The sequence below is a fragment of the Salvelinus fontinalis genome, chromosome 6 (genome assembly GCF_029448725.1).
Source record: "Salvelinus fontinalis isolate EN_2023a chromosome 6, ASM2944872v1, whole genome shotgun sequence".
Classification (NCBI taxonomy): Eukaryota; Metazoa; Chordata; class Actinopteri; order Salmoniformes; family Salmonidae; genus Salvelinus; species Salvelinus fontinalis.
In genome coordinates, this window is record NC_074670.1 from 77,332,766 (window position 1) to 77,348,275 (window position 15,510).

At 42.2% G+C, this 15,510-nt stretch overlaps 2 protein-coding genes across 4 annotated transcripts in view; one reads left to right on the forward strand and one right to left on the reverse strand.

Annotated features, from left to right (window-relative positions):
- The window catches only part of LOC129858481 (protocadherin Fat 2-like), a 70,857-nt gene extending 64,896 nt beyond the window's left edge, over positions 1 to 5,961 (forward strand). The window contains exons 24-28 of the mRNA XM_055927743.1: positions 445 to 958; positions 1,541 to 1,694; positions 2,149 to 2,248; positions 3,233 to 3,674; positions 4,241 to 5,961. Coding sequence (XP_055783718.1) covers positions 445 to 958; positions 1,541 to 1,694; positions 2,149 to 2,248; positions 3,233 to 3,674; positions 4,241 to 4,764 — 1,734 coding nt within the window. The 3' untranslated portion in view covers positions 4,765 to 5,961. The remainder of the gene's footprint in view (positions 1 to 444; positions 959 to 1,540; positions 1,695 to 2,148; positions 2,249 to 3,232; positions 3,675 to 4,240) is intronic.
- Positions 5,962 to 11,481: 5,520 nt separating this feature from the next.
- LOC129858482 (proton-coupled amino acid transporter 1-like) overlaps positions 11,482 to 15,510 on the reverse strand; it is a 45,394-nt gene continuing 41,365 nt past the window's right edge. For all 3 annotated transcript variants that reach the window (XM_055927746.1, XM_055927744.1, XM_055927745.1), the window contains one exon: positions 11,482 to 15,389. In XM_055927746.1, coding sequence (XP_055783721.1) covers positions 15,115 to 15,389 — 275 coding nt within the window. In that variant the 3' untranslated portion in view covers positions 11,482 to 15,114. The remainder of the gene's footprint in view (positions 15,390 to 15,510) is intronic.

Genomic DNA, 15,510 nt, shown 5'->3' on the forward strand with positions numbered 1-15,510 from the left:
GATTGATATGTTGTGTTCTCTTCCTCTGTCTCTACTTCAGACTGGTGGGGACTCTGAGGAATAAAAGTTTACCAACAGTGAACACTGTTAAATTATCTTTCACAGCTGATGGATAGTTTTATCAGTGTGTATATAAGCAGAGTTCTACAATCTTCCACAGCTGATGGGCAGGATGTTTGGTATTTTGTACTTTATAAGGATCTTCATTCGCTGTTCCAAAAGCAGCAGCTACTCTTCCTGGGGTCCACACAAAACCTGAAACATGCCATAATACAGAACATTAATAGACAAGATCAGATCAAGAACAACCTTTTTTAAAGGTTCATGTAAAGTGAAGTTGATGTTCATGTAAAATATATACTGTCTTAGGTGTGTCTACAGTGTTAGGATGAGCAGTGTTCTGTACGTTTGTGCTTATGTGTTCTCTTCTGTTGTCTTCTACAGCTGATGGGTGGAGAGTTGAGGTTCATGTACCTCTGTGGCAACACACTCCCGGGTTCCCTGCATGTCCACGCAGCCCCAGTGGTGTCAGACGGGCGGTGGCACCACGTCCTTCTGGAGGTCAACGGCACCATCCTCAAACTCACCCTGGACCACATTCACTCAGCCCAGGTCGTCCTCTCTAAACCCTGCCATCTGATGCAGCCCCATGGGGCTCTGATCCTCGCTGGCCCCCCTGGTCCTGGTTCTTCTCCCACCACCACCCCCACCACCCCCACCACCTCTACAGAGACCCAGGCCAGGGCCCAGACCCAGGCACATGGCTTGGTGGGCTGCCTGGAGGGTATGGAGCTGAATGGGGAGCCCATCAGGACAGACGAGAATAAGGAGTGGAATGGGCCTGGGAGGAGGAGGGTGTTTGGGGTCTACCAGTGCTGTGTCAACCAGGTCAGGATGAACAGCTGTGACACTAACCCCTGTCTGAATGGAGGAACCTGTGAGGAGGAATCAAATGGAGGTCAGTTTCTTAACCTTGGCATACTGTATCACTCCCCAATAGTGTCAACCTCTACAAACAACACAAATAGCATACTGTAAGCCTCTACCCACAACATTCAAGGTAGCAACAAAGCCTACAGGTTTAGAGAAAACATCCCTGTTGTTTATGGATATTAGTTCTGAGATGTAACTATACTTATGGCATATTGTCTAGTATGCCTTCAACAACATCTGATTTTTCCATCTGCGAGGGTGGACATTTAATCACCAATATGAAAATAGCATGTTGAACAAACTAGTGTTTGAACAGATTGGAGGAGTCATCTAGTCTATAAAATATTATCATAATTGTTCTACAAGGAAGTTGAAACTAGAGTAGTGAGGTGCAAACTGAATAACCAGACAACTGGATGGAACCAAACTGTCTATACAAAACTCTCTAGCCTATATTCCACTTTTTGAAATAGTTTGTATCCTATCCTTCATTAGCATCCCTCTGCTGTTACTGAGAGAGTAAGAGAACTGTCATGGTGTTCTAGAACTTAGGCCATCTTCAGTAGGTTGATCTCTCTTCCTGTTTATATGTTGGTTTGCCCTCCAGGGTTCCACTGCAGCTGTGCGGAGTCCTTCCATGGCCCCCGCTGTGAGCTGGACAGCAACCCCTGTGCCTCCCAGCCCTGTGCCCACGGTGGGGTGTGTGTGCCAAAGAGTCAAGGTTACATCTGCAACTGCCAACTGAATATGGCTGGAAGCAGGTATGTCTATCTCTCAGATAGCTAGCTGTCCCTCCCATCCCTGCAGCCTCGGTATAAACACAATGTTAGTTTTCCCCCCACACTTTGCTCCGATGATGACGTCAAGAAATCAACTTCATTTACAATGGAATTAGTGTTCACATGTCTAGGACAAAAAGACCCGTACACTATTATGCTTCTAATTCCACATTTTATTAAATGACAAGTAGTGTTCACGTTTCTCTCCTCTTTAAGACCTCTCCACCTACCAAGTAGTACAGTTGTTGTGATTCTTTTTGGTTAGTCATGGAAAATGTTACCCATGGTAATGCTCCTAGTTTCATTGGCTCAGGGGATGATTAAGCCTAATTCTGTTGTTTGTCCTCTTTCCTTCCTTGGAAATGGAACTAAAAGCGAAATGCCTCATTTTCGTTCTCTGCAAGATAATGGACAATAAAGTATTCTTCTTCATTAGGTGTCAGAGCCTAATTGACAGATGCTCTCCCAACCCGTGTCAAGGAGGGTATGACTGTACCTTCTCTGGGGGCTCCATCCACTGCAACGCTCTGCCCCAGGTATTGTACCATGCTAAACTACAGTACCCATAATGCTCTGTGTAACATATCAAATCAAATCAAATTTATTTGTCACATACACATGGTTAGCAGATGTTAATGTGAGTGTAGCGAAATGCTTGTGCTTCTAGTTCCGACAATGCAGTAATAACCAACAAGTAATCTAACCTAACAATAGGTATCTGGTTTTAGTAGGTGTAAGGTGAAGTTGCCCTAGACCAGGGGTGTCAAACTCTGCAGGTTTTTTGTTTTTTTCTTTCAATTAAGACTAAGACAACCAGGTGCGGGGAGTTCCTTACTAATTAGTGACCTTAATTCATCAACCAAGTGCACGGGAGGAGAAAAACCACATAGACACTCGACCCTCCATGGAATGAGTTTGACACCTGAGCCCTAGACGCTGATTTTGGGTCAGTTTGGCATTTTTCCAGTAATGGTAAGGTTAGAATTGGGGGAGCGGAAGCTGATCCTAGATCTGTACCTAGAGGAAACTTCAGCCCTGGAGTGTTTTAGTAAAACCAGGGCCGGCTCCAGGCATAAACAACGGAAGTGGACGCTTAGGGCCCCAGGGTCATTAGGGGGCCTACAACCCATATATACAGTCGGGTCTCAAACTTCTTGTTGAGAGGTAGAATAGTACGGCACAAATTTGGTTGCGCATCAGCAGTTTTTCTCTTGTTATGTCAGTCACTGACAGTCTCAACTAGCCATGCCAGCTAACAATTTTTAGATTGGTAAGTTAGTCTAACCAGTTACTTGTAGTCATGAATACCAACAGGGCACGTGCCCAGTGGCCCTGACCTCCAGGGGGGGGGGCAATTGATTTTGTTAGTCATTCAGATATCATTTACATTGCATAAGTCATGGCAAAATGGATAAAACTGCAGAAAACAGAAAACTTTGGGGGGGGGGGGGGGGGGGGGGGGGCTAGCCCAGCCTTAACTAAATCTAACCAAAAGGTGTCCCATCTTTCCATCAATACAGCTGTCCACTGGGCTGGGCTACATCGAGATCGTGGAGATCTGCGCCAGCTTGACAGGGGTTTTCTTCCTGGTCGGTGTTTTCGTCTGCGTCCGCAAACGCTACGTCCAACAGAAGAAGAAGCCTCTCTGTGTTCAGGACTCCAACGGTTACTTCCAACCCAGTCTGGCCAAATCCATGATGGCCAACACTCCAGAGGTCAGCCCAATAGAGATGAGCACGCTGATAGGTTCTGGTAACGACCTGGATAACAGTCCCTTCAGATCTCTGAAGCCTCGCAGCCAGATGGACCTGGGGCTGGGGTCCCAGGTAAGCCTAAGGGCCGGGAAGCAGAAGCCACAGGGGCCTGTGGTGTGTAGTGTGGCCCCCAACCTCCCTCCAACACCTTCATCCATCTCTGACAATGAGTCCATCAGGAAACACCACTGGGATCAGGACTATGAAGGTGAGTTCAATGAATAATTAGAGTAGATGACAGCTGTCTGAGTTTTTTATTTATTGATGGCTGTGGTAGTAGCTTACCCCACATGCCGTGCCGGTCTTCAATTTATCCAAAAATAAGTGACAGCATTTAATTGACTTGACAGATGAGACACCCAAAAGGACAAGTGTCTGAGGGTGAATGATCTGGAGACGAGGACATAACAAAGCATTATTCATATTATACTCCTTCTCACTTTGTCCTTTAGATCAGAACAATGGAGGTTACTCATTCATACATGAATGTAATCCATTATCAGTTGTGATACATACAGAGCGTGTGGCGGTGAGCAATAGTCTGGTCATGCAGGCAATTCCTGCAGAGGATAAGTTACCAATGTGTTGAATTTGAATAGGTTTTTCATCACTCAGAGGTTAGAATACCTTACCTACTGTATAACGAGTTTAAGGACTTTTATAACGAAAAGGATACTTTTAACATTGATGTGAAAATCATCTGAAAACAAAGGCGTTTATACTGAAGGACTATAGTGAATGATAATGTATTACTCTCTTCTCCCTGCCGTTCAGTCTACCCTGCTGATCCTGACTATTACGGTCGACCCAACCCTGCGGTCCAAGAGTACCCCCAGGGGCAGGAGTTTCCCCAGTTCGACATTGTGGAGGACACCTATGGCTCTGTGACCGCATCAATAGACTCACGTAGAAACTCTCGCTTCAGCGGATTCCCGTTTCCCCTGGAGCGTTCTGACCGCCGCGCTCCCTTACCGCCCTGCTACAGTAACCAGAACCTGGATGACTTCCTGGGGCCTGACGGTCTTCCATTACCCATCTCTCAGTGCCCCAACGAGTACACTGCCATCAGTTACTATCCGACGCAACATGCGCAAAGCATGGACAATGTGTCGTCGGGCTACCGGCGCCTCAGCATGCGCCTCAGCGTTGCCATGCCGTCCTATGCTGAGTGTAACTCTCCTCCTCCTCCTCCCCCTCCGTCCCAGCAGGCTAGGCATGCAGGACGGAACTCTCGCTGCTACAACGGGTCTGACATGGTGGGCAGCGACTATGGAAGCTGTGAGGAGGTCATGTTCTAGAATGTTTTAGAGTGTTCTAGTCTAGAACCCAGTGAAACTAAGTGAGAGTTGCAGATACACTGTTCCCTAACAGAGGTCTCTTTAAGGGAGAGACTGCAACGTTCTATGAAAGATTTGAGTCTTGAACATTTTATGATGTGAATTAATTACATTCTCTCCAGTCAATTCTTAGAATGTCTCCATAGAATGTGATTCTACGTGGGCTTGACATTGGATAGAGTAAATGAAATAGTCCCTCACATTTTCTTCCTCAGGGTTAAACAGTATTACGGGATGTTTATCTGAAACTATGACAACAAGGTCTCGCAAACAAAGATGTGCTGAACTAAACACTACAGCAACATCAAACGCTCACTCCTCTAGACCACTCTCTGGGGGAGAGAGACTGGCTTTGTATAAAACACAATTCCTATCAAGTATGAATATGTCTACAAGTCATGCAGATAATAGCTACATTTCGTATAATAATAACCATATAACCAAAAAGATGTTGCATACAGTAAACAGTTCCTATGTATGACCTCACCATTCAGTACAGTATGTATGTAGTCATATGGATTGGATTGCGTCTCAAATGGCACCCTGTTCCCTACAGGCCCTGGTCAAAAGGAGGGCACTACATAGGGAATAGGGTACGATTTGAGATGTAGCCATAAGTGACAAAATAATGAAGTGGACTGGATCCTAACAGTAAGAAGAAATCCATATTTAATGAATAAATGGATCATAAATACACATACATATTATGTGTGTTTGTCATAAAACAGATTGTCTATTCAATATAACTTTTATCCCTGATATTGCCAATTGTGTAAATAGTGCATAGTGTGGAAGTATTCAGACTTTTATGACCCCCCCAAAAAAATGTTTTATCGGAGTTGTAATGGTTGATGGTATTCTTTTGTAATAAGTATTTTGAGTCCGAACACGTCCAGGGAATTATGGGAAAATTACTGAATTCAAAGTGATATCATGACATCCCAATGTGTTTATATGTGCTGTGTATGTGTGTGCTAGTCCAATGAGTTAACATGTGTTTTTGTGTGTATTATTTTTGTATCAATGTGGGGTGCATGAACCCCATGTTTTGAAGTTGTTTCTCTGTGAGAGATTTTAAGTCATGTAGTATTGCCAATTTGTTTTCAACACTGTAATCGCGCCATGAATAAAATAGGATCTTATATTATTAACAAAGTATATGTTGTCAGTATTGATTGTAATACTTGTATGTGTAATGCGCTGATGCTGTTGGATTGACATCTATAACGTCTATAACATGTACATGCAATACCAGTGGTGACCACAAGGAGACACAATTTGATCACATTGGTAGAATAAAACTCCCTTCTCATTCACACATGTATAATTTTACAAAACAATTACCCTTTGTGAAGACCAGATATTTTTTCCAACATTAAGCCTACTCAGAGTAACAGCTCCATGGTAATGTCACTCTCTAGGAAACTGACATCATCAGCTAGTTGGGGCGGCAGGGTAGCCTAGTGGTTAGCATTTTGGACAAGTAACCGAAAGGTTGCAAGTTCAAATCCCCAAGCTGACAAGGTACAAATCTGTCATTCTGCCCCTAAACTGACAGTTCCTAGGCCGTCATTGATATAATTTGTTCTTAACTGACTTGCCTAGTTAAATAAAGGTTAAAAGATGGTGGATTGAGATGTTCATGTTCTGTACAAGGGAGGGAGACTCATAAATTAATACTTCTCATCAGAACTAATGGATGTACATAACTAGGAGGCAGAGAGATGAACAAAGATTATTGAGAGAGAAATGGGCAGTGAGTCAGTTACAACTGAAGCAGTAGAAGATCCATGCCTTGTCCGTTGCACCAACCTGTCTGATGAGGAGTTTTCATTTCCTACATAAGGGCTGTAGGATTTTCTTAGTGAGCATGCATAGACAAGGGTGATGATTAAGGCTGATTAAGGCTAGGTCATTCAGAACCAAGACATCTCTCTACTGCAGCTGAAACTCTGACTGAAACCCCGAGGCTGCGTAGCCAGTGTTTCAGATGGCATGTTCATTATGCATTACAGAATAAAACAACGCATACCAGCCTGGTCTCAAGAACTAGACGTAACATAGTAAAGTAACAACCAAATTAGTATGATATGTTACATTTGGTTACATAAAAACAGAAGGTTACTTAAGGCAAAAAATGAAAGTAGGGTGGTTGGAAAGGGGTGGGCGTATATACCGTAAACGTCTGGCAACCCAAAGTTTGCGTGTTTGAATCTTATCACAGACAACTTGAGCATGTTAGCTAATTATCCACTTTGCAACTACTTACTACTTAGTATGTTAGCTAACCATTCCCTTAATAACCCTTTAACCTAACTCCTAACCTTAACCCTTAGCCTTGTTAACGTTACCCACCTAGCTAACGTTAGCGTTAGCCACCTAGCTAATGTTAGCTACAACAAATTGGAATTCATAACATATCATATGTTTAGCAAATTCGTAACATATCGTACAAATTGTAATTAGTAACATATCATACGAAATGTATGATGGACATCCAGGAGCTTGACAGCCTGCCATTCCGCTCTGTGGACAACGTATCCCGTAATTAGGGCAGAGCCACAAGCATCTCATCATTATATACAGTATCTCTGGTTGAGCAGGGTTTCCCCAACTCTGTTGGAATGCCAGACCATTTGGCATTCGCCAGAATAGCCCTATGGCCCTTCTGTCTCTGCTCTAGCATACAGGACCTGGATGCCATGACCTTTGAAAGGTGACAGTAGAGAGTGATGTATATATAAATACTAGCGGAAGGTCAAGGGTCATGGGTCAACAACGTACTTCATTATCAGGTCAAGTGGCATCACCAGATAAACAAAACACTCCAGGGATAGCGTAGGTCTGCAACCCAAATGGCACCCTATCCCCTACACAGTGAACTACTATTAACCCCAAATTACACCCTATCCCCTACACAGTGAACTACTATTAACCCCAAATGGCACCCTATCCCCTACACAGTGAACTACTATTAACCCCAAATGGCACCCTATACCCTACACAGTGAACTACACAGTGAACTACTATTAACCCCAAATGACACCCTATCCCCTACACAGTGAACTACACAGTGAACTACTATTAACCCCAAATTACACCCTATCCCCTACACAGTGAACTACTATTAACCCCAAATGGCACCCTATCCCCTACACAGTGAACTACACAGTGAACTACTATTAACCCCAAATTACACCCTATCCCCTACACAGTGAACTACTATTAACCCCAAATGACACCCTATCCCCTACACAGTGAACTACTATTAACCCCAAATGACACCCTATCCCCTACACAGTGAACTACTATTAACCCCAAATTACACCCTATCCCCTACACAGTGAACTACTATTAACCCCAAATTACACCCTATCCCCTACACAGTGAACTACTACTACACCAGCGGTTACACCAAAATAGGGCCAGCATCATTTACAAGGACATACAGGGGATTTTACACCAAAATAGGGTGTCGTGGTAATTTCCTGTATTACTCAATAAAGAGAGCCAACCACACACACATGTCAGAGTTATATTATAAAATCCATCTTTAATATATATGAGCTTCACCAAAGCCCTTTTTTGACTCTCAGATCAATTCAGTGTGTATAAATGAATTCTCGGAGAGTGCTTACAAAACACTTCTTAGTTTCATTTATAGCCAAGATACAACCCTCTCAACTTACAAAGAATCCTTTACCCGAAAGAGGAGTATCCCATAGCTAGACAGCTATAAATCATCGTTCAGTTTGAAACCTCGTCTTAGGAGACCAATCTCATGCTTGATACTTCACTGTCTACCAAAACATTACCTCATCCAATGGCATATATCAATTGTCAATCCTAGATACTCCCAAACCTGGACAAACTCACTGAAGACAGTGAGCCTCTTAGGTCATATACCAGATCAAGATAAGGGCAACCTCAGAGGGGACATACAATGGTTCCAAACACTGCCTTACTCCTTCCCCCAATAAGAAAAGTAGGGAGTGACTGACGTACAGACATTGTATGAGATAACTAACTGGTTCCCCATTAATAACGCCATCCCTTCACATGGTTTAGGAATAGTTACATACACATTCCCATAAGAAAACAATGTTCCATTCTGTCCTCCTCCCCTTCTGATATTCTACATATCACCACATGGTTTAACAGATACATTGACATATGAAGACAAGCCTGACCTCTCCCCTCTCTAGGCCCCAAGTGACTAAGCCCTATCTCAGAAGGGGAACATGCAACTACCCACAGTATCTCACAAGCATATGATGAAAATAATATCTTATCTATGTTACCTAACTAATTATGATTCAGCCACGACAAGGGGCAGCATCATTTACAAGGACATACATGGTATTTTCCAAGTCATGCGTGAACAAAGTGCATTGTAAATTAGCTGGTGTGCAGTGTAAAGAAGACAGGGATGTATACAGTATACACACCCTGCCTGCCTGGACACATCCAAGGACTCAGATGTATTGATGTGTTAATGAATGCCTGCAGTAACTGCCCTGGTTAAAGTGTCATAACTATACTGAACAGAAATATAAAATATACATTTCAAAGATTTTACTGAGTTACAGTTCATATAAGGAAATCAGTTAATTGAAACAAGTTCATCAGAACCCTAATGTATGGATTTTACACAAATGGGAATACAGATATGCATCTGTTGGTCACAGATACGTAAAAAAAAGCATAGATCAGAAAACCAGTCAGTATTTGGTGTGCACCATTTACCTCATGCAGCGCGAGAAAAAGAAATTGCAGCCCAAATAGATGCTTCACAGAGTAACAGACACTTCTCAACATCAGCTGTTCAGAGGGTGACTGTGTTAAAATCAGGCCTTCATGGTTGAATTGCTGCAAAGAAACCACTACTAAAGGACACCAGTGATAAGAAGAGACTTGCTTGGGCCAAGAAACACGAGCAATGGACATTAGACCGGTGGAAATCTGTCCTTTGGTGTGATGAGTCCAAATTTGAGTTGTTTGGTTCCAACCGCCGTGTCTTTGTGAGACACAGAGTAGGTGAGCGGATAATCTCCACATGTTTCTTTCAGTGTAGAGCAGGGATCATCAACGGGGGCCCGGAACATACAGTTGGAAATTTACATACACTTAGGTTGGAGTCATTAAAACTCATTTTTCAGCCACTCCACAAACTTCTTGTTAACAAACTATAGTTTTGGCAAGTCTGTTAGGACATCTACTTTGTGCATGACAAGTAATTTTTCCAACAATTGTTTACAGGCATATTATTTCACTGTATCAAAATCCCAGTGGGTCAGAAGTTTACATACACTGAGGTGACTGTGCCTTTAAACAGCTTGGAAAATTCCATAAAATTATGTCATTGCTTTAGAAGCTTCTGATTGACTCAAATTATGTTAATTAGCCTATTTGAGGTGTACCTGTGGATGTATTTCAAGGCCCACCTTCGAACTCAGTGCCTCTTTGCTTTTTTTCATTTCTTCAGTGCCTCTTTGCTTGACATCATGGGAAAATCAAAAGAAATCAGCCAAGACCTCAGAAAAAGAATTGTAGACCACCACAAGTCTGGTTCATCCTTGGGAGCAATTTCCAAACGCCTGAAGGTACCACGTTCATCTGTACAAACAATAGTACAGATGATTTCATGAGAAGAAAAATTATGTGGATATATTGAAGCAACATCAAGACATCAGTCAGGAAGTTAAAGCTTGAACGCAAATGGGTCTTCCAAATGGACAATGACCCCAAGCATACGTCCAAAGTTGTGGCAAAATGGCTTAAGAACAACAAAGTCAAGGTATTGGAGTGGCCATCACAAAGCCCTGACCTCAATCCCATAGAAAAATTGTGGGCAGTCCTGAAAAAGCATGTGTGAGTAAGGAGGCCTACAAACCTGACTCGGTTACACCAGCTCTGTCAGGAGGAATGGGTCTAAATTCACCCAACTTATTGTGGGAAGCTTGTGGAAGGCTACCCGAAATGTTTGACCCAAATTAAACAATTTAAAGCCAATGCTACCAAATACTAATTGAGTGTATGTACACTTCTGATCCACTGGGAATGTGATGAAAGAAATAAAAGCTCAAATAAATCATTCTCTCGACTATTATTCTGACATTTCACATTCTTTAAATAAAGTGGTGATCCTAACTGACCTAAAACAGGGAATTTTTACTTGGATTAAAAGTCAGGAAATGTAAAAAACTGAGTTTCAATGTATTTGGCTAAGCTGTATGTAAACTTCCGACTTCAACTGTAATTACAAAATAATTTGTAGACTGCAAATTGACCACAAGAAGCCCAAACACGTTTGACTAAAACAAAATAATTTCAAACCTAGCTTACATTTGTATACAATCAGATGTCGCTCTATTATGCGTGGGAATACTGATGATGCTGATTTCCAACAACAAAAAGTTAAAAAAATAAAAAAAGTGAAACATTTTTTGCTCTGAAAACTTGGGGGGCCAAATAAAACCACCACCAGTTGGGGAACCCTGGTGTAGCGCCTATAGATAAGTTAAAGAAGAAGTCACCCCAAACCACTCTGTCCATGGCACTCAACAGCTCAGTCAAAACAGGATAATTAAACAGAAAGCATACTTAGAAGTCCAAACAACTTAAGTGGAGAGCATTTCAGACAGTGAGAGCATTTCAGACAGTGAGGAAATATGCAAATATTTTATACTCACTCGTTTTTATTTTTGCTGAAATTACAGTACATTCAGTGACTCAAAATGTACAATATTACTCTGGCTTAACATACATCTGTAAAAAACCCAAGACAAGCTGTGATGATAGTTGAGATATTCATGATATGCAAATATTTCCATTAAAAGCCATTTAAAAAAATTATAATAAACATGTACCTTTATTTAACTAGGCAAGTCAGTTAAGAACAAAATCTTATTTACAATGACAGCCCACTGGAAAACAGTGGGTTAACCGCCTTGTTCAGGGGCAAAATGACAGATTTTTACCTTGACAGTTTGGGGATTCAATCCAGCAACCTTTCGGTTACTAGCCCAACACTCTAACCACTAGGCTACCTGCCACCCAACACTCTAACCACTAGGCTACCTGCCGCCCAACACTCTAAACACTAGGCTTCCTGCCACCCAACACTCTAACCACTAGGCTACCTGCCGCCCAACACTCTAACCACTAGGCTACCTGCCGCCCAACACTCTAAACACTAGGCTACCTGCCGCCCAACACTCTAACCACTAGGCTACCTGCCACCCAACACTCTAACCACTAGGCTACCTGCCGCCCAACACTCTAAACACTAGGCTTCCTGCCGCCCAACACTCTAAACACTAGGCTTCCTGCCGCCCAACACTCTAAACACTAGGCTACCTGCCACCCAACACTCTAACCACTAGGCTACCTGCCGCCCAACACTCTAAACACTAGGCTTCCTGCCGCCCAACACTCTAAACACTAGGCTTCCTGCCGCCCAACACTCTAAACACTAGGCTACCTGCCACCCAACACTCTAACCACTAGGCTACCTGCCGCCCAACACTCTAAACACTAGGCTTCCTGCCGCCCAACACTCTAAACACTAGGCTTCCTGCCGCCCAACACTCTAAACACTAGGCTACCTGCCGCTCCAACAACTGACATGCTCCGGTATTTTGGCGAATAGTACTTTATTTTTTTTCTACTCCCACTTGGGCTGGATGTGTCAATGTGTAGTTCATACATGCATCATCTATGAGCAGAATTACTGTTTTATCTCTATTAAAAATAAAATCCCTAGCTTGAAAGCGACTGTTTTCTGGAACCTATGCAGCGCCATTTTCCCTACATTTACCTCCACGTGGGCCAGCCCCCTAGCAATTAGAGAGTTTCAGCCCCTCGCCATTTGAGTGACAGCTATCAAGACACACACAGTAGAGTGAGGGAGCGAGAGCAATGATGTGGTGGACATACGCCGTAGTACACCACTTTCAGGGGCCTACTTTTGTCCAGAACTACTGGCTAACAAGTACGCAAAAGTACCGGAGAGGATCTTTAAGTGAGTTCTATATGATGGGTAACCTCCAAGTCATCCCCTTGTAATTAATTTCTAGAGAGACATCAGACTAGTGAACGAGACTTACTACATCCCAAATGCCACCCTATTCCCTATTATAGTGCACTACATTTGACAAGGGCCCATAGGACTCTGCTCAACAGTAGTGCACTAAGAAGGGAATAGGCTGCCATTTGGGACGTAACTGTATGATGAGTACAATTTTTATGTAAACATCAGAATTCCCGTCAACACCACAACAAGCAACAAAAATGCATACGTATAATTTCCAGAAGTGAGAACTTCTTTCATTTAGGCTGTAATGAAATTTAAAAAATGATTAAAAAAATAAATGACACGTTCATGATCACGACAAAAAGACCCATTATTAAATGTTCAACAGTATTTCTCACGGGAAATTCAGAATACTATATTTGATTTACAATAAAGTGCCAACTCAACAATAGTTCAAACCTGCCATTATTCAAAGCTAGTATAACTTCCAGAATTGTTAACTTTTTCCCCATTTAGACTGTACTGAAATAAAAACATTTTTTTATTTTTACATGTTCAAGATCACGAAAAAAGACCCCTTACAAAATGTTCAGCAGTATTTTCTCATGGGAAATTCAGAATACTATATTTCAGCAACAATAAAGTGCAAACTCAACAATAGTTCAAACCTGCCATTACTCAAGGCTAGTCGAAGAGAGCAACTATCAGTTAAGTTCTCCCAATGCCATGTGACATCACAATGATATCCAACCCACTGTAATCTGGGCCCACTCAGTCCAACCCAGTCTAATCTGGGCCCACTCAGTCCAACCCACTGTAATCTGGGCCCACTCAGCCCAACCCAGTTTAATCTGGGCCCACTCAGCCCAACCCAGTTTAATCTGGGCCCACTCAGCCCAACCCAGTTTAATCTGGGCCCACTCAGCCCAACCCAGTCTAATCTGGAACCACTCAGTCTAAAAACTCAAACCGTTGGTACAACCGAGACAAGTGATAAAACAAATGAAATATTTGTGATATCTGGAAAAATAGTAAGATGAATAAATCCAGTGTCCAACTTGAGACAAATGTAAGAAATGAAAATGCCAACATAAATAACATCAACTGAGAAATAACAAAATGGTATTAGCTCTACAATAATACACATTATTTTGTATTTTCTCTTTACAGTCCCTCAAGTTCATCAATATTACAGTAGGTGATCTAGTCAGCTTGCCTTAAAAATGTAAATGAAGCTTTACCTTTTAAAAACAAAAAAAAGTGAACTTTCAACTAATAAATCTTGTCTCTAAATGTAGTCAATCAGTAAACGGTATTCAACGGTCATTGTCATAGCTACATGTACAGCAGTAATGACGACGGTGATCATCAGACTACAGGTTGTTGTGTTCTGAGTCTTATTAAACACGGTCAGTCATTTACCATTCTATTGGAAATAGTCTAGTCACACTGTGGTTAAAACACACATCTTCCTCTTTTGTAAAGGCCTATAGAATGAAGATATCATTCAAAAATGGCACTTAATAATATCATTTAAATAACAGTTAACTCGGTGGTTCGAGCGCCGAATGCTGACTGGCTGAAAGCCGTGGTATATCAGACCGTATACCACGGGTATGACAAAAATGTATTTTTACTGCTCTAATTACATTGGTAACCAGCACACAAGTGCCTTATTTCTTAATTTGATCACTTAAACAACTTTAAACCACTCCCAGGATGTTTTAACAAGAAATGTTACGAGAATGTGATTGCTCAATATTCAATGATTTGGTTAAATTATTCAACATAAAAATAATAAAACATATAAGATAGAAGGTACGCTTGCGGCATAGCATAGTTTAAAATATAAAAGTATGTCATAAAATGAAGAAGTTAAAAACATCGAAGCTCATGAGGCACAGAGAGAATGATGCTCGTGTCAGAAGAATATGTTCTCTACTTGGCTATACAGCTACTGTAGAAAATAGTTGATTTACACTTATATTCCATTAATTGTTCCACAGCGACCAATAACCACAACAATAAGCAGACCCACAATATCAATAAATGTGTAATCAATGGAGCAAGTGAGAAAAACAAAACATGTCTGAAGCCAGGGTGAGGACTTCTGGGTTTGATTGTTTGACAGCAGTGGAGACTGGTGTCACCTTAAATCGAAGGAAGGTACCATCCATTCTAGAATGAACCTGTCCTCAGATTTCTCCACCCACCAGCCTCCACTGTTTGCCAGACCAACCACTGTCAAGATATCCTCCTCTTCCTCACTAGATCTCTCACTGGACCTGGAAGAAGGTCACATCCAGATTGTCATGTCTGCCGTTGCGTTTGATGATCTCTGTGATGGATATATAGGTGCCGGTGATGAAGCCGATGAAGCCGATGACAGAGATCAGGGTGTTCTTGACGATGACCCAGGGAGACAGACCTTCGTTGTGGTAGGTGAGGATCTGGAGGAGTGGAGGGAAGATGAGAGCCAGGAAACTGCTGCTGACGGACCCCACTAAAGAGATGACCAGGTCCAGCTGGGGGATCAATATGGCCAGGACACCTGGGGAGAGAGGTTGGAATAATACTGTGAAATTGTGAAAATGATAACGCCCCTTTAGTGTAAAAGCTGTTTGAAAAGAGTGTCTGATATTTCAGCCCGTTTTGGTTGGATGGAGTTTTGG